The 27,805-nt window shown below is 37.3% G+C and overlaps 2 protein-coding genes across 2 annotated transcripts; both read right to left on the reverse strand.

Annotated features, from left to right (window-relative positions):
- Positions 1-1,067: 1,067 nt before the first annotated feature.
- SUV2 (protein dimerization) lies at positions 1,068-17,653 on the reverse strand. The gene is made up of 12 exons (XM_089139677.1): positions 17,108-17,653; positions 16,814-16,840; positions 15,920-16,038; positions 14,810-14,895; positions 14,353-14,708; positions 11,416-11,484; positions 10,254-10,336; positions 5,246-5,587; positions 5,041-5,147; positions 3,465-3,619; positions 2,311-2,507; positions 1,068-1,521 (listed from the first exon to the last, which is right to left on the reverse strand). The coding sequence occupies exons 1-12, from the start codon at positions 17,489-17,491 to the stop codon at positions 1,254-1,256; spliced, it is 2,193 nt and encodes a 730-aa protein (XP_088995803.1). The 5' UTR covers positions 17,492-17,653; the 3' UTR covers positions 1,068-1,253.
- A 2,840-nt stretch (positions 17,654-20,493) lies between these two features.
- On the reverse strand, positions 20,494-21,681 carry LOC149000148 (F-box protein At3g07870-like). Its single transcript, XM_089139130.1, has one exon. The coding sequence runs from the start codon at positions 21,679-21,681 to the stop codon at positions 20,494-20,496; it is 1,188 nt and encodes a 395-aa protein (XP_088995256.1).
- Between the last annotated feature and the right edge of the window lie 6,124 nt (positions 21,682-27,805).

The raw sequence follows: 27,805 nt of genomic DNA on the forward strand, positions 1-27,805 counted from the left end.
ACTGAATGCATGCATAGACCTCGTAAACCCTGTGATCCAATGCTAGGTGCTCCATTTTGACGACGGTCCGCGACAATATGAGAGAGTAATATGTACAAAGTCAAATGAAGAAAACATAAACATGTTCTTGAAATCTACTCTTTTCGGAATTTCTTCTGGGCAAGCAAAATTTGCCTCCCTTATGTTTGTCAAAGACGAGTGAAAACCAGGACGCAAGCATCAGGAATCCATGTGTTCATGTAGGAAACTTACCCAAAACTCAATGGGTTTGCATCAAAATTTAGGTAGGCCAAGAAAGGTAAGGAAGAGAAAAGACTGACATCATCTGGTACCCAAGGAGCTGATACGGAGACGATTTTTTGTTTGTGACAGAATGCACACCAACAAAAAATTTGTTAAGAATCTTGACAATTTTGTGATTGTGTTGGTTGGTTCTTTTTGATACTGAAGGAGCTTATGTCCCCTTGCCCAATGGCTATCGTGGTTGTAGATTCAAAGGTGTTCGAAACGGCTAGGTGTTTCAGCTTTTTCAACAAAGGCCAAATCTTCAATAGGGATAGATAAGACAAACTTGCGAAACATGCAGATGGATGGATTTCTTCTCTTTTTTTTAATGCATTCTTTATTAGAAAAAAAAAATGTGAAGAATTTTCCATCAAGCCCAATGTAACAGACTACTGCTGCTGGAAAGAAAGAAAGAAAGAAAGAGAGTGGATTTACATAATGATATATACAAAATTTCCATATACATTAAACAGTTGAAGTTGGGATCAGTTAACCCTACAAATCAGGACTCATCTCTCAACCAACTTAAGAAACTTCCAAGACCACCCTTGAACTGGAAAATCTTGTCAATGCCGGTGCATATTTCTGCACATTGAGCAAAAATCATTTACTGCAGAAATGGATTCTCACCTTGAAACTCTTACATTTGCACAGATGATTCCTCAGAGAAGTTCTTTCTCTTATCTGACATACTGCTAAGCTCAAGTTTTCCTGCACCATAGGAACCAACCCCCTCAAACCCCCCCCAGCCCCCACACACACCCACCCACACTAATTGAAAGTCCAAAATGTCCCCTCTACTTGTACACATCTTATCCACTGTAAGGACGGGTGCAGGTGAAGAAATACAACATGGGGAAGGGGAAACCTGGTTGATATTGCAAAATTGGAAGTTGGTTAACTTTTTATAGGCAGATGACTTGTTAGAAGAATAAAGAAACCCAAGTATGGATGGCTTGGAATTTCAATCAGGAAGCATTACTGCCCAGGTGGCTATAAACTCTTGTTTTGAACACCCGTGCTAAATCTACAATTTCAGCCTCTTTCAACTGGGTTCGCTTCATGGAATCAGTTTTAAGGAAGGCCCTTCCAGTCCGGGACATTTTATTTGCAACATCAACAGTCAAGCTTGCCATATCTCTGGAGCTGGTCAATGAACCCAAGACAGTCGCTGAATAAATGGGGTTAGATGCCAATCTATTCAAAAGAATCAGAGCCTCCCGTATTAGTGAGGTCCTACATATGCAGCAAAAGACAATAAGCAGCAGTTAAATTTCAGTCAGAAGTTGTAATTTCATGTCAATTCATAGAGAAATTATCCTCTTTAAGTCTGAAATACCAAATCAATTTTATAGGCAAATGAAATTGAAGAGCAATCAAGAATCCTAGAATTTCCCTCTATAACAAGGTATTTCTCAATCATCTTGCATTATCCCCTCTTGGTGTAACGCAGACATGTACAATCTATAGACCAGACATTCTTTTGGCCTTCCAGGGTATCAATGCATACAGTTCAGCGTACCACATCAGTTTGTGCCTCCACGTGCAATAAGGTTTCAACTAACAGACCCAAGAAGTTTAAAATTTTAAATAACAAAAGAGAAAGCAACATGATAGTTTCCTTTTGCTGCTTCTGTCTTTTGGAATAATTTTCTTTTTGACTAGTTACAGCCTTAAATGAACTTTCGCCAAAAGGGCATTGAGAAAGGCATTTTGGGTGCCACCCAAGTGTTGTTGCTCGATTAAGGAGTCCTTGGATCCCTCAGTACATTGTCCATATATTTAACTCATCCTTGGACAGCCAAAGTACTGAATAACATGAAATATTTGATTTCCATTGAAATTGTTAATTGCTTAATTAATCTGCCACTTAACTTGTGACTCAACTCACCTCAACCATGCTCAAAGAATAAAGCAAGCTGAGTTTCAGCCCTAGGTTCCTCAACTTTGGCCTCACACGCTGGGAAACTTAAATTAAATCTTATTGGAAATTTCAAGGTAAACAAGTAAGCACAATCTTTTTACCTCTCTCTGCAGGCTTCCAGTGGTCCAGCCGATTTGTCTGCTGCTGCATCCATCACTGATGCTAATACCCGCATAATCAATGCAAGAAAATTTATCCTTTTGGATGTTCCCAGACCCAATAGAATTTCAAAGCCAGAGTTTCCAGAAGATGCCACAAAAGCCAACAGGATGATTGTGTTCTTCCGGAGTTTCAGCTCCTAAAAGTCCCAGCAATATAAAAACTCAGAAATGAGCAAATTTTCGAAACCACCATTCTAAAGAGATTTTTTGAACAGACATTGGTCCTTTATGTATACAGATTAGAGTCATTTGGATGAGAAGCATGTAGCTGACTGAAGTAGAGTACAACTATTAAAGACATATAATGAAAATACACGTGAATCAAGTTTATCAGTGACAATGTAGAATGTACCAAGAAGATAGATGAACTAAAGCATCAAAACTCACTCTAGGTGAAAATAACAGCATACGGCAATACCAAATTGCAAGAAATGAAGTAAACCCCCAGCATAAGTTTTATTGTGATGACCAATGCACCGGATACAAAGCCTAAGCTCTTTGGCCTGACCAATATACAAAATTTACAAAGCAAGGTCTGTTTGATCCAACAAAGCAAAACCTCAAGAGACGGTTTGCTCCATGGAATAAAATGGGCTGGACCAAAAAGGGGGGAAAAGTGCATTATTTCTCAGACATACCAAATGGTGAGTTTGTTTGGTTGAGTGGGGTAGGAGAATGAGGACACCAGCTTCCTTAAATTAAGGGGCTCGTTGAGATGGTAATTGCTTCTTCCCAGCCCATGCTTTAGAAAACCCCCCACCATTTCAGGTGGGACTTTGTGGAAAAGGAAAGGCAAGTTTACTTTTTCCATGTGGAGCCCACAACTCCACTTTCCCTTATTTTGCTTTCCTCCTCTTCTGTCCTCTTACCCCACTTCACATGGGTACTACACGATTAACTAATCCAACCATTTTTCTCCATTAAATAAACAAATTTACATGGGTCCCACACATTTAACTACCCCACCCCTATTTCTTCATCAAACAAATAGTCTCTAAGGCAATAGTTGTCAAACAAACAATACTTTATTTCTTTTTCTCAAAAAGAGCAGCATAAACCACAAATGCAAACCACATTTTTATTTGCATGCATACCAGGGTACCATTTCCACTGCATGCCAAACAATCTGCCAAACACTCCAAAATAGTACTGAATCCTTGAAATGCTGAAGCATTTTCATCTGATGCATTTCCAGAACTTCCATTGCCATCTTTACAGCTGGAGCAGAATGTCATCAGAAGCTTTGGGCCTTCAGTGCAATACAGCAAGAAAGAGAGAATTAGTGGATTTGGATCAAGTAGGACGAGTAATAAAACAGGATTTTTCCAGTGCACGAGGCTCCCACCACTATGGTATCTGCAGATTCACAATAGATGCAGTCATACCCCTGGTTTCACAGAGAGGTTGTTTCCAGACAAAAATACATGAGCATCTTCGTCATTATGGAAAAATCTTTACTGCAGCACCAAGGTCCACCCTCAAGTAGAACAAGTGCCGGTGGTAACTAGAATTTAGAGCCAAGACAACATCTCTTTAAATTTCCTATACTGTTGTCACATAAGGTGTTTTCCACATGATCATGTAGCTTTCACCACAAAGCAGAAATTATCATCATGATTTGAGCCTCATCACTAACCATGGAGTCAACTACATGAAGTCCTGAACCATATCCACCAATCAACAATACCCACGGAGGAATCTCCTAAACATGTCAGTATTCACTTCTTTATCTTTCCCTTTTTATCAATACTATTCTTATTGGGCTACCCTGGACAAAACAGTTAAGTTGTGCTATTGCAACCATCAAGTTGCAGGTCCATAACATGGAAACAGCCTCTCCACAAAGCATGGGTAAGGCTGCAAGCTTTTTCCCCTCCCAGACTCTGCAGTAGCGGAAGCCTTGTGCACTAGAATGTTCTTTACAGATAATATTACCAATGAAACAGATGAACAATACCAGCAAAAGAAAATGTATCAGAAAAGGGATCCAAGAAATTCACCTTCCCCCCCCCCCCCAAAACAAAACAAAATAAAACAAAGCACTAACCTGTTCTCCCATTAGCACCAAACAGAACTGTGATGTTAGTTGTGTGAAGGAATTCACTTTTTAAGTTTTTTATCATAGTACTTCTTTCTAAACATATACATTGGCCCTTACTGAAAAAAATGAAACATTCCTTTGTCAATGATGAAACATCATGTTCCCTCTTGGATGGCCAATCTTATTCTCATTGTACACAAGTTCTATCCAACATTGTATATCATGCGCACATGGCGGCTTAGCAATCAGAAAATCTCCCTATTATTCTAACCACCCAGCTCAGAGCCAAAGTGCCAAACATATTGGGTATCTGCCAGCATTATGATAAAAGCAACAAGCAACTTTTAACATTTAACAAGTCCTCATTCTAAAATTTCATACACACAAATGCAATTTGAAATCAACCAACACAAGGAGCCTAACATGAGATTTAAATGTTACCCTACCTGTTAAAAAAAGAGAAAACTCAAGAATCGTCTCTATCTACATGTTTAGGATGGAATTAATCCAAGTATTTTTTTTTTTGGGGTGGGGGGTGGGGGAGGAAAAGGAGTAAACTTACAATTCAGTTCTACCTCACACAAAAATAAATAAATAAAATTAAATAAAATAAAAAAATAGAGACTTACAATTCAGAAGAAGGAATAGATGACGCAAAGCTTGCTCACGCACACGCAAACCAATTTCCTTCCTTAAAAGTAGTGATACACTTCTAAATGATAGTGCCAACCCATACCTTATCATGATTCAAACCACAGTTCAGTAGAAGATATGTTTAATTGTTAAACACACACAGACAGAGGTTCATATGATGAAAGTGGCTCCTTAACTTACTTTTGTCTCTCAGAATAGGGATCACTTCTTGTTAGAATCATATTCAGGATATATAAAGCTTCTACTTGTACTTGTTCTTCTCCACTCCCCGCAGCAATTTGAAGCATCATTTCAGAAAGGGAAATCCAATCCATACAAGAAAGAAAGGTTGTGTTGCTGGGAGTTTCATGATCTTTCTTGGATAGGATTTCCACACTGAAGGGTCTAACACTCGATGAAGCATGATTCGACAAAACTGACTTATCCTTAGGCAGACCAAACTGGACTTTACTATTTATTCCTTCAGATTTGTCCAAATCCGTAACATTATCAGAGCAAATGTCCTCAGCAATCACATTGTCCCTGAGTAGAGTACACTGAAAAGATCAAATCAAAGTTCATAAGAATTTGCATGTAAATGAACTACAGCAAATGTTAAAAGCAGTTCATTGTCATGGCTAGATGATTAAATACGATAAGTCTATCTCCATCTATTAGAAATTGTAAAGGAAAAGGAAGAGGTGCACGTTAAATGCAACCTCACATTACTAATCACAGGTGCTGTAATTTTAAGAGATTATTATTGTTCAGAAAGTATGATTTATTCATACACCCCAAAGGGGTATTCATAGATACAATCTGAGTAGGTCCTACTCTTGAGTAGGAAAAGAAATCCAAAAACAAGTAGAAATAGAAAAAATAATCCTAGACTGAGGAAACTAGGCTAACATTAAATAGGAAACTAAAATAGAAACATAAGAAAACAAAATGACATTAAAACAAGATTTTAAAGAGGAGTCATATTCCAATTAGGAAACCTCAGTCCTACTCCATATGTAAGCATGTCCCGCTGCCTAGAGAACCAGCAACAACTGGCCCAAGAACCAAGCCCTTGGTGAACCAAAGGACTAGCCAAACCCTCAGAAGGGCATTTTGGTCTTTTCCCCACCACCTTTGAACCCAAGAGGGGCCCAATAATTTTCCTAATAGTTTTATGAGTCCATATCTACTGTTTGTTTTTCAATTGGATTAACAATTAGAGTTCTAGTCAGAGTTGGAGTCCCAGTTGTAATTAATTTTAAAGTAAGATTCCTTTTGGATAATAAGTTACTAATTCTTGCAAGTTGTTTTGTTTCTAGAAGATTCCTTGTGGTTTGTTATTAGTTGTTGACTTGAAAAGGGAATCCAAGTCCAAGGTGGATTCCCTAGTTGAGTCCAATTTAGCTTCCTTGATTGAGTCTAAGTCTATTTTCCCCCCAACTGTAGGGCTATTTAGAGCCCCCACCTCTCTTTTGCACCTCTCTGCAAAAGACTATTAAGAGTCCAAAGACTTGGAGTCGTGGGAAGCTAGCCCACGACTTGGGTTGAGGAGTTGAGTTTCTGCAATTTCAGCATTGTTCTACATCTTTCTCAAGCTTGGCGAAAGCCTTCAACTCAATTCAAGCAACAGCCTCTCCCAACAAGTATGACCCCAGCCTGCTTCCCTACCTCATCACCAGCCCCTCCTCCTTCTGTCCCTTATGGCAGCAAGCCCCCACCCCTTCCTCTTTTCTTTCCTACCTGCAACCCTTTCCCACCCATCCCCCTCATCCTTCCTTACTTTTTTCCTTACTTGATCTTCCAGCAAGAAAAGAAAGAAAGAAAGAAAAGGAAAGAAAAGGAAAGAAAAGGAAAGAAAAGGAAAGAAAAGAAGAAAAGAAAAAAGAAAGAAAGATCAAGAAAGAAGAATCCAAGAATCATTCAAGAACTCAAGAACTCAAGAACCATTCAAGAATTTGATAATCATTCAAGGATCACTCAAAGATCAGTCAGAGAATCTTAGGACAATTTTACCTTCACCCATTTATTTCTAATCTCCCCAAGCCCCAACCGCAAATCTCCCAGACCTTTCTTTCCTAACGGCAAGCCTCCCAAACCCTTCCCTTCCACACCCTCCACCCCATTCCGACTTCGGAAATTGATCCTATAACCAAGACACTATTTTCCCAAACTTTACTCAACCATCTAGGGTTTTGTCAACCTAATCTTTCCCTCATTTTCTTCTCCAAAAACATCCCACCTTGGACAAGTCCTCAAGTATCACTGTGAATCATAATATTCGAACCATGCTTCTCAAGGATTAATTATTTGATTGCTGGTTCACACAAAGAGGATCCTGGAGTGACCCAAATTTTATGGTTTTGTTTCAAGTCTCAAACCCAAGAATTTTGGGTTACACCACTCCAATTAGAAAACCTCGATATTTCATGACAACAAGCAAATACTTCAACTGAGAAATTTTTAGGTTCATCAGTTTAGAAACTCAACTCAACCTTGTCCCACATAAAATAGGGTCAGCTACATGACTTCCTTGTCTCTAGTCAATTGTTACTAGTACTAAGCTATGAATGTCTTTCCTCACTCTCCTAAAATCCTTTATACCTGTCCTGGCTCTTTTAGCTCCCCTCAATCTGGATCAAATCAGCCTCCATAGCGGACTTAAAAGGACAATGTTGCAGATGCCCACGGTGCCTCAAACTACTTCTCACAACTTATCATGTATAACAGAACTCCTAAATTAGTTCTAACTTCTAACTCTCCATTACCTATTTTATCCTTTCTAGGTTTACCACTCATTTATCTATATATTCTCATTTCATCTATAATTTATTCGTAGGTTGAAAGACACTAGGAGACAACATGTATAAAGTTCAGCAAGGATACAACACTGATAGAAACTAGGGAATTTTCACAATGAAAATTGAATTATCTAACATTAGTAATTCATTGAGTCTCCACACTGGCTACTTCCAACGAAAGGGAGACAAACTGTGAGACTATTCTGGTAAAAATCCACTGACCTTCTATACTTGTGTGTCTGTGGATACACGTGTAAGGTTTAAGTCCATATTGATAATCGAGTTATTGCATAGAGACATATAAAAGACCTAATATACTTTATCATGTCCAGCAGTATCCAGCATTATTTTGCTTCAGGCGATGGCAATGGGTTTTTCCCTTTTAGGGATAATAATTACTGACACCCTGCCCCCTGTGTTAAGCTTAATTTCAACCTTATCCCCTATACTTTGTGAAATTACTAATCCAACTTAGACTCTGATTGAAATTACTATGCCACTAAGCTCCGTTAGTTAACTGATGATGTGCCATCTTTGTATATTTCAAAAATTCCAAAATAACCTTGAGGTTTATTATTATTTAGGGATAATTACTGATGCCTCATTCTGCTATAGCTTAATTACTACTTAAACCCTGCTCTTTGAGAAATTACTATTACCCCCCCCCCTCAACTCTAATGGTGTTTAAAAACTGTTAAAGGAAGGATGAACAATGTCAATTTTGCCCTTTGCTATAATTAAGAAGCCAAAAGACAATATTACATTTATTTAGAAAAACCAAATGGAATACCAATTTTGCCCTTATATTCTAGTAATTTGGATTTCAAAATCTTGGATCCTAATGAGATGATGAAAAGGATAAATAAGTAACAACAAATATCAGGGTTTTTGAAAAATACAAAGATGACAAGTCATCAATTAACTAATGAAGCTTAATGGTAGGGGGCATTAGTAATTTTAAGCAAAGTCTAAGGTTGGGTTAGTAATGTAAAAAAATATAGCGTATAAGGTACTAGTTAAGCTAAAGTACAAGGGGGGCAAATGTAAATCTAAGGAAGGGCAAAATTGACATTACATGTCTAAGCTTAACAACCTCTTAACACTATTAGAAGTGAAGGGGGCAACAATAATTTCATAACCCTTTGCCCGAAACCCATACTTCATTGTTCCCCTAACATGTTTATAACAATAATAATAACAACAACAAGCCTTTTTCCCAACTAAATGGGGTCGGCTACATAGATCCTTGACTTCAAATCAGCTCTATTTGAGGCCATACAAGATACAAGACCTAAGCTATGCATATTATTTCTCACCACTTCTCTTAAGGTTATCCTAGGTCTGCCCTAGTTTAAGTAGTTCCTTCGATTTGGATTAAATCACTTCTCCATACAGTGGCACTAAAAGGCCTCTATTGGACGTGGTTGTGCCACCGCAATTAGCTTTCTCATAGCTTATCATTTATCAGAGCTACGCACAAACCAGCTCTAATATAATCATTTGTTACCTTATACTTCCTAGTTTTGCTACTCATCCATCTTAGCATCCTCATTTTTGCTACATTGAGTTTACCTAAATGATGCTTCTTAACAAACCAACACTCCTTAAACATGTTTATATTCTTCTTCACCACAATAAAGTTATAAAATGCATAAGCAAACGTGGATTTTGAACACAAGTTATACCCTCTACTCTTTTAGTCTCTTTGAGCACTAAAACCAGTAGTGAAGATGACATGCAAATTGCTAGGTCAAGTTAGGTTTGTTCAGGTTGAATTGAAGGCCTCAACCATTCTAGAATTGGACTGGTTCAATTCAATTCTAGGGCAATTCAATCAAAGCCATCCATATTTAGGTTCATTGTATAAGAACATGTGGATATATGGAGAGAACTAGAGAAGATGTAGCCAACATTATCAGGACACTAGCTTGAGAATTTGAACCATGGGCCCAGACCTCAAGCAAAACTAGCTGACACTCTACCATTCAAACATCAGGCTCCAGGAATGAACTGAAGCTACTACCAACAAAAAAAGAGAGGAGAATGTACCTTAAGAAGGGTGAATAATCTAGCCTGAAATCATGTAATTGATCCTCGTAGAGTTGGTGCCTTGACATTTCTGTCACACTTCCTAATACTAGCTGATTGCTTTTGAGTCATATTTGAAACTTATATGAAGTATTAACTTGCAGCCAAGATTTAGCTGAGTTTCACCATTTCAAAACTCAGAAACACAACAAATTTTGATATATCCCAAAATGAAATGTAATGTGGAGCCACTGGAGCCACTGGCACACATTTACTAGTTCAGCACATGCTTTTTAATCAAGAACAAATATTTGTAGGTTAATACTTTGAGTGACAAACAAAGACATCCTGAATAATAAATAATAAGAAACTGCAGACTCTACCTTCTTTCAACTCTCCGGTCAAATCTCAACAAGTGATGCAATATTACACGTAGTATACGGAGAGATCTATATACAACAACAACCTGCACAAACTGAAGTCAAGTATAGAAAAAGAAAATAGAAAGCAACAAAAGCAGAACAGTTCACAGTGAAAATCAAGTATCATAATACAAGATTATACAAGAACTAGCCTTCGACAGATCACAGATGATGAAGTATTAGATTATTAGGCTATGGCTTTAGCATACTTGTACTGAGGTAATGATCAGGGCACATTCCTATTTTAAATTTTTGGCTGAAAGAGGTGCATCCAATAAAAGCTGTACGTAAACTTTGAATTTTGTATGAATCAGTATACTATCCTCTGAAATATTGCCATCGCTTTTCCCCATTATACCCTTCTAACAAACTAAATCATTTGAAGAACTATTGCAGCAACAGTAGCAAGGACGAATAATGTTTCCTCAGTTTCTTGCCCAGGAATAAAAAACAATTTGGAAAGGCTCAAAACAAATCAAACCAATACAAGATCCAAATAATTAAAAATAAAAAAAATAAAAAATAAAAAAGAAGAAGTAAAGAAATTCTAATGCAAAAGCAATCCCAGAATATAACACACAAGTAAATTATCTAAACAAAATATATGTGATGATCTATTTTTTAATATAACCACACTAAATTTGGTCCCAAAAAAAAATATGTATTCCTTCCTGAAGGAGCATTAGAATTCGAAGGATCCAGGACTGCAAGTATTGTCTACTGCCACCAATACTTGACAGAAATGCATTTGAAAATACTGGATGTATTGGAAATCACAGTTTTTCTTAATAGAAGTCCAGCCTATCTTGACAGTTTCTGTTACATTTTGAAAACTAAAGAAAAATGCACATTCATTCCATTATAACTAAAATAATTCTGCACCATGAAGCAAGATGTTGGGGGGGGGGGGGGGGGGGGAAGACCAAGAGCCACATTTATTAACTTATATCAATTAGTAAACTAGGTGACCCTTCCATTGAAGGGTCAAAGTTCCATTGCTAAAAGAAAATTAAAGGATATACAAAAATAATCATAAAAGATGAAAAATAACAATAACAATAACAAATTACTAAATACAGATCATCCCCGCCACAATTCCAAGCAAATTTTTTAGTTCACTTACATTTTCCAGAATACAGAGGTCCAGTAATGCTTTGAACAAAGAATCCAATCGTTCCATCTCATTACTCATCTGCAACATCAGCCAAATTATAAATCAACTCAAAAATGAGACAAGCCAAACCAAACAAGCATATTACATGGAGAAAATTACATAAACACCCCTGCATTTGCAAACTATTACATTTACATCCCCTCGAATTTTTTCTATTAAATTTACACCCTCTATGTTTCAAATTATACACCAACAGCACCCCTACTGTTAGATTAATGGGGTTATGCAATGACTGAGCATCTACTTTATTATTAGAATTCCCCAACTGCCCTTCTCTACCCTCTAGCTGCCATTATCTCTGTTGCTGCAGGTCATAGCAAGTGCTGTTGCTTCTGCCATTAATGTTGTTGTTCGTGGTCCTTTGTGGTTGTAATTGTTGCAGCCAGGAAAGACACTTGGAGCCTTGTTGTAACTGCTGTGGGGAAGATTGATTCAACATCAGTAATGGAGATGCAAGAGAATGGATAATTGTGGAGGTCGATTGGTGATGAAGGCCTTGATCAATTACCGCATCCATAATAGAATACATTGAATCCCATAGATCATGGCCTAAACTCTCTCCATCCATTTAAACATGGAAAATTCCACTTGCACTTGCATTGGCAATTTTGAGGGGAGAGATCCGACGAATACCAAGGCTTGGATGGCTTTAGTATGGGTTTCTTCCTTGCCTCCTGGGATTTTCTTGAGCACAATCTTGTTCATGCCATCCGTAGTTTCCTTTTTAATCCTTCCTAGCTCTCCTCCATTAATCAAACTTTCATCTATCTCATTCCTAAGAAGCAAGGAGCCTCCTCTCTCTCTAATTTTTGCCCTATCTCTTCTGCAATCTCCTCTACAAGTTCATCTCCAAAGTCCTAGCAAATAGGCTAAAAAAGGCCATGCCTTCCCTTGTGAGCTCGAATCAATCTGCTTTCATCTTTGGCCACAGTATTGCGAACAATATCCTTCTCTGTGAGGAAACTGTTCGTGGTTTTGATAGATCCTCTCATTCTCCGGCCGCTCTTCACAAGGTTGACCTCCATAAAGCATTTGATTCCATTTGCTAGCCCCCGTTTCTCCATTATCACTAATGGGTCCCTGATTGGTTTCTTCTTTTCTCGTGTTGGCATTCGCCAAGGCTGCCCCCAATCCCCTTATCTCTTCTCCTTGGCTTTGGAGGCCCTTTCTCGCCTCCTCCAATCCAACACAAGCAGGTCCTCATTTCTCCCATCCCCAAATGTAAATCTCCAAGACTCACCCACCTCGCTTTCGTTGATGATCTTATGATTTTCTCCAAGGCTGATCACCAGTCTATTTCTTCCATCCTCTCGGCCCTTTCCCTCTTCAAATCTCTCTCCGGTCTCCGGGTCAACCTTGATAAATCCACCATCTTCCTCTCAGGAGTCTCTGATCAAATGAGAACCTCACTCCTTCATCTCTCGAGATTCAAGCCTAGTTCCTTCCCTGTCACCTACCTTGGTCTTCCCCTCATTCCTGGTAGGCTCACTCGCAATCATTGCCTCCCTATGCTTGACCACATTCGAAAGAACCTTCCAACTTTGGAAAGACAAACTTCTCTCTTTTGCTGGTGGAATGGTGTTCATTCGCTCTGTCCTTCAAAAACAAAATCAATGAAAAGGGCTGGGGTGTGTAGGCAAAGCAAGCTCCTGCATGAGGTCTGCAATATTTCCACCATCTGGTCCATTCTTTCACTCAGCCTTAGTGTGGGAAATGTCAAATTGAAGCAGAAGGATGGGGATGAGTTTAGCTCACATAAATTCAAGACAAATTGAACAAATAATTATGGCTACATTTGGGTTTTGCTACTGTTTCTTTTCCTATTTTGTGAGTAAGGTGAACTTCAGGACTTGGAAGGACATTTGCCCATGAACCTCTGAATGACTAACATACCTTGGTTACCATAAAATCAATAATCAAGTTCCAGGGATCCAAACTTCATAGCAAATTTTATTCTGGAACTAGTTCTTACCTAGAGAACATCATTCCTGTAATGCAGAGCACAAATAATGTCTCACATCACAGAAGCTGATCAGAAGAGGAAAACTAAGACATGAATTAACAGTGGGAAAAATGGACAATGGATGTGCGAAAAACAAACTACTTAACTGCAAATTTGTGATGCTGGCATCTATGGACATGTATCTGCTGTACCCAAGGTCAACTACAGAAGTTTATTTGAGTGCACCTAATGTAAATTAAAAATGTCAGGATCCAAGGTTTTTAGGCATCAAAGAATAGACCTTTTGCTACATTGTGGAGCTTTATACAACAAAAAGTTGCACTTAAGAGGAGCAGAAAAGAGGAAAATCTCCTTGTTGTTGCATCTCCACTTTCTGGGGTCACTGCTGCTCTTGCTAGCTTGTATCCCATAATTTATAATGAAAATTTGATCACTTTTTATTTAAAACGTGGTCCTCATTTTTTTTGGTTCCCTAATTAAAAGAAACCCAATGGGAAAATGAGAGCAGGAAGGGAGGGATTGCAAGCCTACAACAAAGAATCAGCCAATGAAAGAAATACCTATAGCTCTAGAAGGCAATTTGGAACACTAGAACATTACATCCTCTTTCCTTCTAGAAAAGGAGCGAAGTTAACAACAAAAAACAGTATAGGGCAGTATTTTTTCACTAACTTAAAAGAAAATGAGCCATAGAACTGTTAATTTTATGAAGAAATTCAGGGCATAAATTATACCCTAAAATTTTATCACACAAACAGTGGCAATCCTTTTTCTAGTCAAAGTAAGTAACTAGGTCCATGATGAGCAATAAACTTCTACATAAACCAGATATGCATGCCAATACAATATCAATATACCAGAAGCCCTAATAGATAGAAAGATAAGGTACAAGTGATCCCATTGTTCAGGAACATAGTTGGTACCTTGGTTAATAAAAAGTATAGACGAGAAATTTTTGCAGCTTCGACGGACTGAGCAGACTGCATGTAGTCATGCGAAGTCAAATCAGAAAATTCATTGCCTGCCCAACAATCCTGATCTGTATTTGAGGAAATCTTCATGCTCATACACCTAAAAAGGACATGTAAGTCTTCTGCACAAGTTACAACCAACTTGGAGGCCAGCTCCTTTGCTGAGACTTGGTCCTTCGGATAACCCCATACAGAAAGCAACTTTTTCAAAAGATCTTGCTGAGAAGATGGATCATTCTTTCTCATAAGGTGAGGGTCATCACATAATGTTTCTGTCTGGATTCCAACAGCTTTACTGGACGTCAATGCTAGCAACCAACAATCCAAAATATGTTAGAACATTAATATGTATAGGAACAAAGAAGTGTTATTTAGCATTTCCTTTTCAAATTCAGCTCTCAAGTCTCACCACTATTAACCCTAGGGCCAGCGATATCAGCTAAAGTGTCTCCAAGCTGACTGACGTTATGTGCTCCTGTAGTTGCTCCATATTCCCTGCCATTGTGCCAGTCCATGCATGATTTTCAGGAAAGAATGATGTAAAGGTGTTAAATTGAAAATAATAAAAATTCAATCTCCCTCCATGGGGAAAAAACTAAATACAAACGAGAAATGCCCCTGCTCACTTAGTCGACAAGGTTGATGAGTCAATTTCAAAAGTGAATCATGATAATAAATTTCAAGGTTATGTCACATTGTTTTGGCCTATATATACCACATTGGTGGAAGTCAATACATTGCTTTTTTTTCCCAAAATAAAATAAGCAATGTAAGTTTGTATCGATCAATACAGGACCAAAATTGTCCAACACAGGTAAGATACACCTGATATGTTCCATTTAAACCACAAAACAGGACCCATGAATGAGCCACAAGCTGAGGGCAACAAAGCCCCTGAAAACTTGTTTTAACTATTTAATATGAGTAGGGAGGAAATCATATCATATAACGTTAAAAAACAACCCAAAACTTCAGCATTTCAATAAGTTTTGGGAACTTAACAGTGCCTGAATCAGGCCAAAAAATAATAAAGTTGCAGATCACCTTTTTTTTCCTTAATTTTTAATTTTTATTAGTGTTATTATTTTATTTTTGGGTTATGCATCACTAGATTAGGTACATATTAAAAATCAATAAGAACCTTACATCGAGGTGATATGAGTCTTCATATTTTGTAATAGTTTTTTGTGTATCAAAGTACATCTGGGCACTTCTTGACCATTTTCATTTGCATCTTGAGTCTCTTCGACGCAATGCAGTTGTCTCTTAAATCATCCTCCAATATGATATCTGACACTAACACTTAAATCCTTTGTAAAACATATAACATACACAACATATTTACAGGTAAACTATCACTAACCCATACTGGGACATATCAAGAAACACCAATTTTTGTCTTTCTCCCAGCCAAAAATTCAGCAACTTAAAGTAAATCCAAAATCCAAACAATTAATCATAAAAAGTAACAAACAATTTATTGGCTAGCACCAACTATAAACAAAGCAGCTCCACTCACACATTTATCCTCTTCAAACGTTCAATTTCAGCATCCTGATCTCTAATCTGTGTCAATGCAGATCTAAGCTGCTGCTCCACCTCATGTCTTTCTTTTTTGAGCAATGCACATTTTTGTTCCTGAAAGTGCATATCCATTCTCTATGAGAATCTGAATCAACTCAAATGAAAATCCAAGAGCAAGTCTCCGTGACAGGGAGTTTTAATGATTCAAGAACAAATGATCTTTTTCAACCCCCCCCCCCTTGTACCAGCATATGCAATTTAGGAAGGAAGCAAAGCACTTAGGCAAAATTTGGACTCACTAGATACTTAAGGAACGCCCAGACTACATATTCCCTCCTCAATAATACAGGGCCACCTGAGGATGTTGAAGATACTGGTGTGGCACTAAGAAGCAGTGGATAGCTGAACTATGAGCAGTTGACTGGAAACACCATTTGAACCAGCAACACAAGGCAAGAAGTTTAGTTCTCAACAAAGATTTATGGTTATTCTACAAGAAGCAAAGTTCAAGATGAACCACCTTCTCTCCAAACTGATCAAGGTTGGCAGAATCAGTAAGCAATGCCATGGACGTACACTTACTCTTTCAGACGTTCCAGTAAACAGGAAAACCAGCACTTTCAGTCTGAAATGCAGACTAGCATGGAGGGAGATTTCATTTATACTCAAGGGTATGTGAAAATAGAAACAGGAAAGTCTCAGATAAGTAACCCGGGTTGAGTATCTTGCAGGGCACTGTTCCTATGGACCTTGATCTCCAAGAGCTTTCAGTGGATTAGTTTTACGGTAGATTTTCACCACACTATTTGCTTCATAGCTATATAAGTACAACTCTGAAACCTACTAAACCCAACATGAAGAATTCAATAAAATTGGATGGATAGCATACCAATTCACTAAGCTGCTTTGAGGATCTCTGCAATTCAACAAAACATTAAACACACGTAAGTTCAAGCTACTAACAAGTAAAAAACAACAAAAACGACAATTCAGCCTTATCCCAACTAAATGCGCTCAGTTTAAGCTGCTTCATTTCGAGTATAAACCCAAACTTTTTCTATACAGCCCAATAAAGATTTGGAAAAAAAAACACTCATTTCTGTTCCCAAAAGAGACTAATGCGAGTCAGAAAGGGGGGGGGGGGGAAGATAGAAAAAAGAAAGTAAACATTAGAGCTTCTAACCTTCAGTTTATCAGTTTCTACTTGTTTTTCCTTCCCAGCACGACGTGTAAGAGGGGGCTGAGAAGGTTTCAGAGTTCGGGGAGCGATTATGGTGGTGGGTTTTTGGGTTTGCGTATCTGTTGGCCTCTGAGACAATTCTCGCGGCGGGGAGAAACTTATGAAGGGATCCAGAGAAGCAGTAACCATAGCATGTGGTGGATCGAAAAACCCAGTATTTGGTCGACCCACCTCCTCCTCCTGCTGCTGCTGCTGCTGATGTGGTTGTTGATGATTTGGTTGATACTGGGTAAGGTTTGTAGAAGAAGTAGCGATGGCCTTTTCTTCCATTTGAATGGCTTGATGGAGGAATGCCTCATCCCACTCATCGAGACTCTCGAAACTCATGTCTCCCAAGTTCCGGCTAACAAGTCTCTCTTGGGGATCTTCCGCTTATAGGCGGGAGGTTGAGCATTTGAAGATGAAGTTAAACGCTTATCAGTTAGCCTTATAAAGACGAGATATGGACAAGGTAAAGGACCTGAGAAGAAAAGGACGTCTTGAGGTCGAGGAAGGAGTACTGTAACTGCGCTCTCTGCCCTTGGTTATAAGCCGTTAGATTAGAATCTTGCATCCGTAGCACCTACAAAATTGCAGCATCGAAGTCTTTTTTTTATTGGTACGAATGCAGCATTGAAGTTATATAGTTATATGTACCTTACCTGTAAATGGATAACCGAAATCCGCTTCCGAATGCACATTCGTATTCATTCAAAGGTATTTGTACCCAGAAAATTTTATTCCTGAAAAATGCCGTCTCCGCCGTCCGCTAAACAAACAGATTTAGATTTAGAGTAACGTATTCAACATTTTTTCTCTTTGAAAAGGGATGATAATTGGATTCGGATACTGGTAATCTGTAACGGATAAACGGAAATCTATCCAATTAAAGTAAACTATTAAATACTATTATCCAAAAAGGGGCTAATAATCGGATTCGGAAACCAATAATTGGTAATCGGAAATAAATAAAAAATGACAATCACCAATCAATAATCGGATAATTTATTGGATCGGATTATTATCGAATATTCGATAAAGTTTTGGATTCAAATTTGGATGCCTTCTCTAAATTTTTCTATTGGATTTGGATTCGGATTCATACACTGATATATTCGAGCCGAATTCGAATTGTTTATAGGTCTAATCAAAGGGGAGTCTAGATGCTTTAATTGTAGGGTAGAGGTATGTGCTTTCTTCACAATCCAATAAAGATTGGACCCACTTTTAAATACTATTAAAATGAATCAAGACTCTCAATGGATCTTACATGGACTTCATCCTTATTACGTGATCAAGAAACATAAAGGAAGCACATATTGTTCAGATTCATCTTTTAATTCATGTGCAATCATGACCAAACATAAATGATCTATGAAGACTGCCCTCATTTCTTGATGTTTTGGTAGAAATGGGAGTAAAATCTGTAAAAAGATCGGATTCAGGTTAGATACACTAGTATCAGTATCTGAATCTAAATCCGATTAGCAAAACCGCTATTCGAATCCAAAACTTTATTGGATATTCGATAATAATCCGATAAACTATCTGATTATTGATTAGTGACGATCATTTAAAAAAAACAAATTTAATTTCCGATTTCCAATTTCCAATTTTCGGTTTTTGAATCCAATTATTAGCCATTTCTTACAGAAAAATGTTTAATACTTAACTCTAATCGGATAATTACCAGCTTCCAAATCCAATTATTATACATTTTCAGAGAAAAAATGTTGAAACTTTATTCTATCCAGATAAATAAGGAAATCAATAAAGATCCACAAAAAAAAAAAAAAAAAAAAAATCAGGAGGATAACTACAACTCTTGGTGGGTTTTCAATGAGTCCAGTTCCTTTACCCTAATACTGCAATGTTAATACCGTTATCATATATTTAGGGGGGGTTAGTATAGTGTGGTTTTTTTCTTGAATGTGTGGAGATGTGGGCTTCTCATCGATGTGTGGTGAAGTGAGTATCAAGGAAGCAATATAATATCGATTCATTTTCAATAGTTATTATATTTTTTTATTGGGAAATAAAGACTTTATTTATTTAACTGAAATTTCCCGCGAGATCTTAAACATTAAAGAGTTAAAGAGTAAAATTCAAGATAAAAAAAGGCGTGAGGAGAAATGGTAAAAAAGGCGTGAGGAGAAATGGTACATAAACCAATCCTGTGAGCGGGCCGCTAATTTATCATTGGCAGCAAAATTGGCTTAACGAGGATGTAAGAAAATGAATATTCTGTAAATTAAGATAGCTACTTTTACCAAAAATAAAATGAAGTAAAAAATACCTAAATACTTCCAATTCCTTAAATACCGAAATCCATTCAACCCGTTTGACCATTAAAGTCCTTAATAAATGATATCTAAATATGTGATTTTCCATTCAGAATTAAAATGATAATAATTACTATATATTATTAGTGGATAATTAATTGATTGAAATCTAATATTCACTATTAATTGATCAAATTAATTAAAATGCCCTCAGATAATTATAATGAAGTTAAGAGAATTTAAGAGGAAACTAGTCAGAACCATGGATTAAAATTTCGCGATATTTTGGAGGTTTTCAAGTGAGTAAATGAGATATACCTACGTAAAAAAAGTTGACTAGTTGATCAAAATTTTGATGAAATTTTGGTATTGCGGTCTAGAATCTCAAAATTTGAATTTTTTATTAGAATCTCAAAATTTCTATTGAAATCTCGAAAATTTTGGATACTAATCCATACGTTGGCTTTTTGTGCTCATTTTGCATTGAGTCTCACAATATTGGTCTTGAAATAGTGATCATGGTATGCAACCATGATTTCAAAGACTTTTTGCATGAATGCGCATTCCACATCCTACTCATGTATACAAAACATTTTTATAGCCAATGACATTTGGGTTTTTATGGCAAACCCAAAGTGATTATCAAACATCATAATTTTTTGTAGTTTCTCGGTCTTGGTGTTTAACATTATTCTAAAATTTTACAATAAATTTTGTTGGATTTAGGTGCAACGACTCCAAAATACATGTACCATTTCTAATTATCCTTCTATTCTCTTGGGGTGTTTTGGTTATTTTTTGATCATATTTTTTAAGGTTCAAGTAGGGTTACTCATTGATCACTCAATCTCTCATGTTTTAGTCTCAATAAACATGTTTCAAGAACAATAGATGTAACACATACACACAAAAAAAAATTGCATTTTCACAAGGATTTCTACTTATATCATACATGAACAAGCCTAATTTATCTCCTATTGATTTTCAATTTTTTTTTTCTTCAGTACAACATCAGAGCCACTCATGCATGCTCAAACTTTTCTTGTTACATCAACAACCCAATTACACTCAACAGGGCGAACCTGGTGACATGCTAAGAAATCGAGGCCTCCTTGGTAACACAGGCATCTCATTAACCACCACCTCCAACTCCTGCTTAACCACGTCCATCACAAAATAATTCACTTCGTCCTCCCTCTGCTGTTTAAATAGTAAGAATTTTCCATTATAAAGGTGTCCAATATAGTAGGTACCATACAAAGACAGACCTGGGTCATGTTTCAGTGTTTCCAGGGTAACCCAGAACTTTCTTTCCCATGCACCTTCAGAAATATCTCTCAAAATCCATATCTTTAATTGAAGTGTGCATCTGTTTTCATACTGAATCAGGGCAAGGCATCCTTCAATTTGAAGCAGGTCCACAGAACAAGGATAAATGGAAGAAGAATGATTCTCAGGCATTGAGGTCTCATAAAACACTTCACTGTCCATGTCCATAGAGATAATTTTCGAGTCATAAACTTCAAACTGAGCTCCTAGCCAATGAAGAAACCCATTACTGGAAACTGACTTGTCAGGACAGATGAGTTCAGCAAGAGGTTCTGTGATTGGTCTCCATCTTGTGGAGCCTTGGCTCAGTACATTAATCTTGAGGGTCAGGCTTTCAAAAACACAAAGAAAAGAAAGCACCTTGTATGCTTTGGTTCTAGGATCAAACCCTAGTGAATATTGGTGGAGATTTTGTTTTTTTTCTGGTAAGCGACTCTGAGGAAGCTCAAGGATTTCCTGGGTTGCAAGGTTGAAAAGGAAGAAGTCAAACTTTTCGTCATCGGGTTTTATCAATGCCATCTCATTACATGAACCTACAATCTTTCCGCTGATACGAACACGCGCGCACTGGATTTTAGATACCAGCCCTTCTTTCATTGTAACAAGATGAGTGTCATATAGTCTCACTCTTTCCTCTGGAACACTTGATGATGCTTTTTCTGAATGCAAGCTTTCTTTGACTTCAGGAGGATCAGTGTCACGGGGTCTCAGTGTTTGCTCTTGGAAAAGCAAGGCCAACCCAACGTTGAAGTGGTAAGCTTCAAGGAATCTACGGTCACAAATTGTATTCTTCCATTCCTTGCATACCAGTGATGCATTGTAAAGAGATGATAATGGAAGGCAAAGGAAAATTTGAACCAAAATTTCAAAACAAAGGTCAAGGGCATTTGGAGTCTTCGGGCTCTTGGTCTTCTTAGTTTTGTCCATGTCGATCGTTTTCTCTGCATAAGAACCATGGCACAAGAACTCTATAATGAACTCATGACTAAAACTAAACAAGCATCAGTGTTCAGGAAGTCTATACTGCACAACATATTCGGACATGCAAGGACCTTAGATGCTTTAAAATGCCAAAAATAAAATACGAGTAGTCCAGCATATTTTAAAGAAGTTACCAAGTTAGCATAGAGCTGAAGACTAAGCCATAAGATCAAGTGTGCAATGGAGATCAGATTCAACATAAAAGTTCAGTAAATGCAAATTTTGAGAATATGAGATTAACAACTACCACAGGAAAATTAATTAAAGAAGCACCCCCCCTAATTAATTTGGAGAAGAAAATCAAACTGCTAGCTCTTAATTGAGCAATGAGGAAACCCATCTCTCAAGCTCTTAATTTGGATAATCAGCACACATATAGCAATGGAACAAAAGGGAAAACCTTGTAAAAATGCATCCAACATATATCTTGTGCAGTTTAGAATTGAAAGGATATACTGAAGGGGAGAAAAGTAAAGAACATACGTACGCACTTCCAATGAACACAACCCTTCGTCGCTTCTCCACTATCAGGCAAAACCAACTGAGAGCCCTTCAATCCTCTTCTGCAAATCCTCTACGACTTTGGAACTTATGTACTTAATATTGTGAAGAGAGAAGAAATTTACGATAAATAGAGCAATCGAACCATGCATGTAATCTAGATGTACCTTTTGGAGAGGAATCTCTTAATGATCATTTAAGTCCTCTAAATTTAGCAAGTCATAATATTACCCAAAAGTGGCTTTATTTTATCGAGAAATGGAAAGAAATACACGATATTTATTTTAAAAATTAAAAAGTGAAATTTAAAGTATCAATACCGAGTATTGTGTGGTTGGATAATTTTGGGAATGTATTGTATCATATCAAGAATATGAATCAAATGGATTAGATCTTACCTAGGTTGAATGAAAACAACTCAACTTTTGTCAAAAGTAGCAAAGAGCACAAAACACTTTATTTGGGTGTCTTGTATTCTGTGGGTTCATGTAATTATGGTTTTAGATTGTATTTGTAATTGAAACAAGGTTTGGGTCAATTACTATACTGGGGTAAAATTGTAATTACATTGGGATTAGGGTTTTAAGTTTCCCTATAAATAGTTTCTGTGGGATAACCTATAGGCATCATTCTCTGTAGGAGATTGGGGAATCAATCTCTGTAGGGGATTGGGGAACCCATCCTGAGGATAAGGATTGGGGGCAAGCAAAGGGTAGCACTTTGTGGGTGTGAGAATGATGTGAGGTTTTTTTGAAATAGTGGAACTCCTTTTATCTCTAGTGGATGTAGGCATGGTTTTGCCGAACCACGTTAAATTCCCTTGTGTGCTTTGCTTGTGTTCTTCTCTGTTTGTGGTTGTGCATCCATTATCCCAAACAACTCTGGACCTCACTTCTGCTTAAGCAATGGTCATTTGCCAACCTGACTATCCTTTTGGGCTTTTTCATTGAAATTTCTTCTTCCTACGGAATCTCTTCTAATATTTGATCTCATAAACATGATGATGGTCTAATAATGGATCTCCAATAGTTGTGGCAAGATGTACCAAGTGGCATCAATTGTGTTGGTAGGCCCTGAAAACATGGTTCAATTGTGCTCACCTACATCCACCAGTAGTTTAGGGTCTTCCACTATGACGTGAAGTTATGTGTTACACCCCTTTTTAGGTAAGGATCCCTTTGTATTTTAGGATTATTGGAGACCTAAGTTGCTAATTACACTTACTTGAGTCCAAGTCATTCATGTCTTAAGTTGTTATCATACGTGAGGAGAGTCCTAACTGAAAACAACTTGTTATCACATATTTATATTTGACGGCTTGAGAATGAAAAATCCTTGTTGAACAGAATTTGTTGTCACATATGATGGCTTCATGAATTAGGGTTTGGAGTCTTATCATGTGATGAGGAGAGTTCACTATGGTTAGGACTCTTCACTTGTGTGAGTAAACCCTGAGTGAGATTATCCTTAACATGCCCCCCACAAACTCAAGGGAGATGAGGACACCTTAAGGTTGTTGAGTAAAGAAGTGAAACATTGATGAGGAAGAGTTTAAGTGAAGATACCCATCAACTAATCTTCAGTGATAATAATTTCACATTAAGGTCCTTCTTGGAAACCTTATCACGAACAAAGTGGAAATCTATCTCAAAATGGTTTGTGCGAGCATGAAACATAGGATTGCCAGTGATGTAGGTAGTATTGACATTATCACACTATAATGTAGGTGCATTAGGAAGAAAAGCACTACTCCTGTAAGTCTGTAACACATATTGTATCTAGGACAACTCAGGCATGACATTTGCTAGTGCTCAATATTAAGACTTAGTGTTGGATCAGGCCACAATGCTCTATTTGCGTGAACTCCAAATTAAATTAGTTCTAGAAATGTAGCATAACCACTTATAGACTTTCTATCATCAGGGCAACCAACCAACTTGCAGTCAAATAGGCCTAGTGGTGGAGAGAGGGGTCTTTGTGAAAATGAAGACCATAGGAGAGGGTACCCTTCAAGTAAATTAAAATTCTTCTAACAACCAATTAGTGCTCTCTAGAGGGGTTGTGCATGTACTAACACACTAAGTTGATAGCATATTGAATATCAGGACGGTGAGAGTTGCATACTGGAGGGAACCAATAATGCTTTGATAATGAGTAGAACCTTGTAATTAAGGGTTTAGCAGTTGATGTGGAAATAGGGGTTGACATAGGATTGCATTTGGCCTTGTTGGCCTTGTGGAGAAGATCAATAATGTTCTATTGCTGACAAAAGTGCAAACCGGTTGGGGTGTGAGTGACGGACATGGCATGAGATAATGAAGAGAGCACATATACTTAATAATAAATGTGTTACTAATTTGTACCAGAAAATGAGAGAGCAGCCTAGTAGTGCTTCCAATGAGTTTACCCCCCCCCCCCCAACTTGTGCCAAAAAAAAAAAAGAAGCTTCCAATGAGGATGATAAATCCATATAAACAATGATAAAAATAGTCCCATTAGATCTTATGTGGATAAACAAAGAGGTGTCAGTCTTTGAGCCTTTAAAACTATATTTTAAGACATTCAAACCAAGCCCTAGAAGCCTGTTATGCCCTAAAATGATGGATGAAGCTTGCAGACAAGATGAGGATGCAAAGGAAACCGATAACTTGGTTGTTGCTTCATATAAATTGTTTTGTGGAGAATATTGTGTATGAAAGCATTTTGAATGTCTATTGGTGGATGGGCTATGATATAGACAAAGCAATGGACAAAAACAGCCAAATAGTTCTTGCCTTTGCCATATGATTGAAATCTTCATTCTAATCCTAGCCTTCTTGTTTGTTCAATCCTTTGGCCACTAAACAAGCTTTGTGTCTCTCACTAGTGTCATTGGGCTTCTGTTTAATATGAAAGACCCACTTACAACCCATAACATTCTCAGAATTAGGAGGGACGACAGACCAAGTTCATTACGGCAGTGAACTCCTCATTCATGGCCATCCTACATTGAGGGTATTTTTGGGCAATACTGTAATTTTGGAGATTCAATTAAATTGAAATCAAGGGAAGAAATGGTGATGACCTTTAGGGCAACATATACCATCTATGTTTTTTTGGTGGCCATAGGATGAGCTTTTGTAGGCATGGAGTCAATAGGCAAGAAAGAAGAGAAAGATTATCCAAAACCCTAGTAGGCAAGATTTATAAAAAATGCATGTCTCATAAGCATGAAACGAATAATTCCTAGGAATACTAGCATATGATAACAAAAATAAGCCTAACTCAATAATGTGACGATGATGTGTCTCTACAACTCCATTTTGTTCATGAGTGTGAGGATAAGAAAGATGATATTCCAGAATCATTCAAAATTTTGAAACGAAATGATAAACAACACCCCAGTCACATGAAACGTTTTGTACACCTATCAAAGAAATTTTCAAGAATTTATATTTTTTGAATAACTCTAAGTGCTTACGATTTTAGGGTTAGTGGGTATTACCAAATACCTTGCTAAAGTCGTTAACAAAAATATTGAAGTAACAGTACCCCTCGACTGAAACTATAGGGGAGGGACCCCGCACATCTGAATAATCAAGTCTAGTGTTCTACTTGAAATAGAAGTACTTGATGAATGAAATGGTAACATATGACTCTCACCTTGTTGACAAACATTACATATTGAACCATTTATAGAATAAAAACAGGCAAATTTAAGTCATTTACTAAATGTTGAGTAGTCTTAAAAGCAGGTTCTTCCAATCAAGGTTTAAAGTATCGGTATTGAGTATCGTATCGGTTAGACGATTTTAAGAGACATATCGTCCTATATCGAGTATTGTATCGTTCTAGCTAATGTATTTTAGTATAATTCAATGGAGAGACGTATCGAGATGTATTGTATCGGTTTGATCAAATATGGATACGTATCGATTAGTATCGCATGATATCGTGGGATACTTTAAGCATTGCTTCCAATTCATAATGCTAGTGATCCAAGGAAAGGCGTTCACTCCATGTAAGCATGCATAAAAGTGGAATTAGGAGACTTGTGTTGCAAATCAAATTGATTTAGGGCCTGTTTGGTTACATGAATACAAAGATTTCAAATCCTGGATTAATGAATCTGAGAATTATATCAGTTCGGTTGTAAAAATCTCTAGATTCATGAAATCTAGAGATTCACCTTTTTACGCTAAAAACATGAATCTGTAGATTTATGGGTAAGGGGTGAAATCCAGAGATTTCAAAAAAGCTATACATTTGGACATTCACAAAAATCTCGTCGATCAAATAGTTTTTTAGGATGAATCCACTGATTTCATTCCACAACCAAACATCTAATTTTATAAATTATAACTCCATAGATTTGAAATCTATAGATTTAAAATCTATAGATTTAAAATTTCTAGATATTTGAAATCCCCAGACTCATGTAACCAAACAAGCCCTTAATCCATTCTTTGCCTTGCCTTGCAAAAGACAAATCTCCTTGGATTGATCCTTCACATAAAAGACATCAGAATGAAATTCAAAGAGAGCACTCTTTATCCTTGGTGAATTGAGAAAATGAATATGGTAAATTCTTGGTAATGGTGGGCACTTGTAAGAAGTAAATTACTTTGACACGTGGTGAAAAAACTATTACCAATGGAATGTTTTTGGTAAACCAACCACATTATCAACTTGAACTTGCTCATGTCCCATGTATGTTGTGACCTCTGCAAGTGATCTAAATCATCGGTTGTCAAATGATTGGTTGCACCCGTATCAGGGTACCAATTGCTATCCACATGTGAAAATGCGGTAATGAGCAAACGGAGGCTGATAAGGATAAAATAATAGCAAACCGGGATTAATCGTGGTCAGACCAGTGAGCCCGGTCGGGACTGGTTTGAGAACTAAACCAAAAAGTACCGTAAGCATGAAGGAACTTGACAATTATGAGAAGAAATGTGTCCCGGCTAAATTCAGGATAAACAATTGTGCCTTACATGGAAACAATAACAGACTCAGATTAAAATGGTAAAACTACGATCGGACGGTCACGAAGAAGTACTGTGAACGAATCTAACAATCGAAAATAAGAGGGAAATCCTATATAAACTAAAGTAACATGGAAATTTGAAGTATCTGAATCGTTTCCCTCCATTGTCATTTTCAATTAAGCTTTGCATTTAGCTAGAACTCTGTGGTGATCCATTATTGACTTAACCTTCGGAGGTGGCTTCTCAATTGTGGAGTCGACCCACATTTAATCTTGTTTTGCAAGCACACATTAAGGCATTGATCAATTTTTGGACACATCAGAGTCACATGAGAATCACCTTAGAATGCATGATTAAACCTCTAAGTATAGTGAAGAGCATGATGGCCACATCTATTACATATTTGACAAAAATTGGGTCTTATACTAGAGGTAGTCTAGTATAATGCTGAACATCTGAAGCATTCAAGAAAAATTGGATCAACCATGAAAGAGTTTTCTCCTGTTATTGTGCCTACTCGGCTTTGAAAGTGTGGAGGACCTACATTTGGATTAGAATGAGAATGGGCAGTAACAACGTTAGCCTTTTAAATCCTATTT

This window comes from Hakea prostrata, chromosome 11 (genome assembly GCF_041222555.1).
Source record: "Hakea prostrata isolate BN-2017 chromosome 11, UWA_Hpros_2, whole genome shotgun sequence".
Classification (NCBI taxonomy): domain Eukaryota; kingdom Viridiplantae; phylum Streptophyta; class Magnoliopsida; order Proteales; family Proteaceae; genus Hakea; species Hakea prostrata.

Coding starts and splice junctions, on each gene's coding strand:
- LOC149000148 (XM_089139130.1), bottom strand. CDS start 21,681: ATGGACAAAACTAAGAAGACCAAGAGCCCGAAGACTCCAAATGCCCTT.
- SUV2 (XM_089139677.1), bottom strand. CDS start 17,491: ATGAGTTTCGAGAGTCTCGATGAGTGGGATGAGGCATTCCTCCATCAA. Junction 5,588..10,253: donor GACCGGAGAGTTGAAAGAAG/GTAGAGTCTGCA, acceptor TACTCTACTCAG/GGACAATGTGATTGCTGAGG. Junction 3,620..5,040: donor TCTATTCCTTCTTCTGAATT/GTAAGTCTCTAT, acceptor ATTGCACTGAAG/GCCCAAAGCTTCTGATGACA.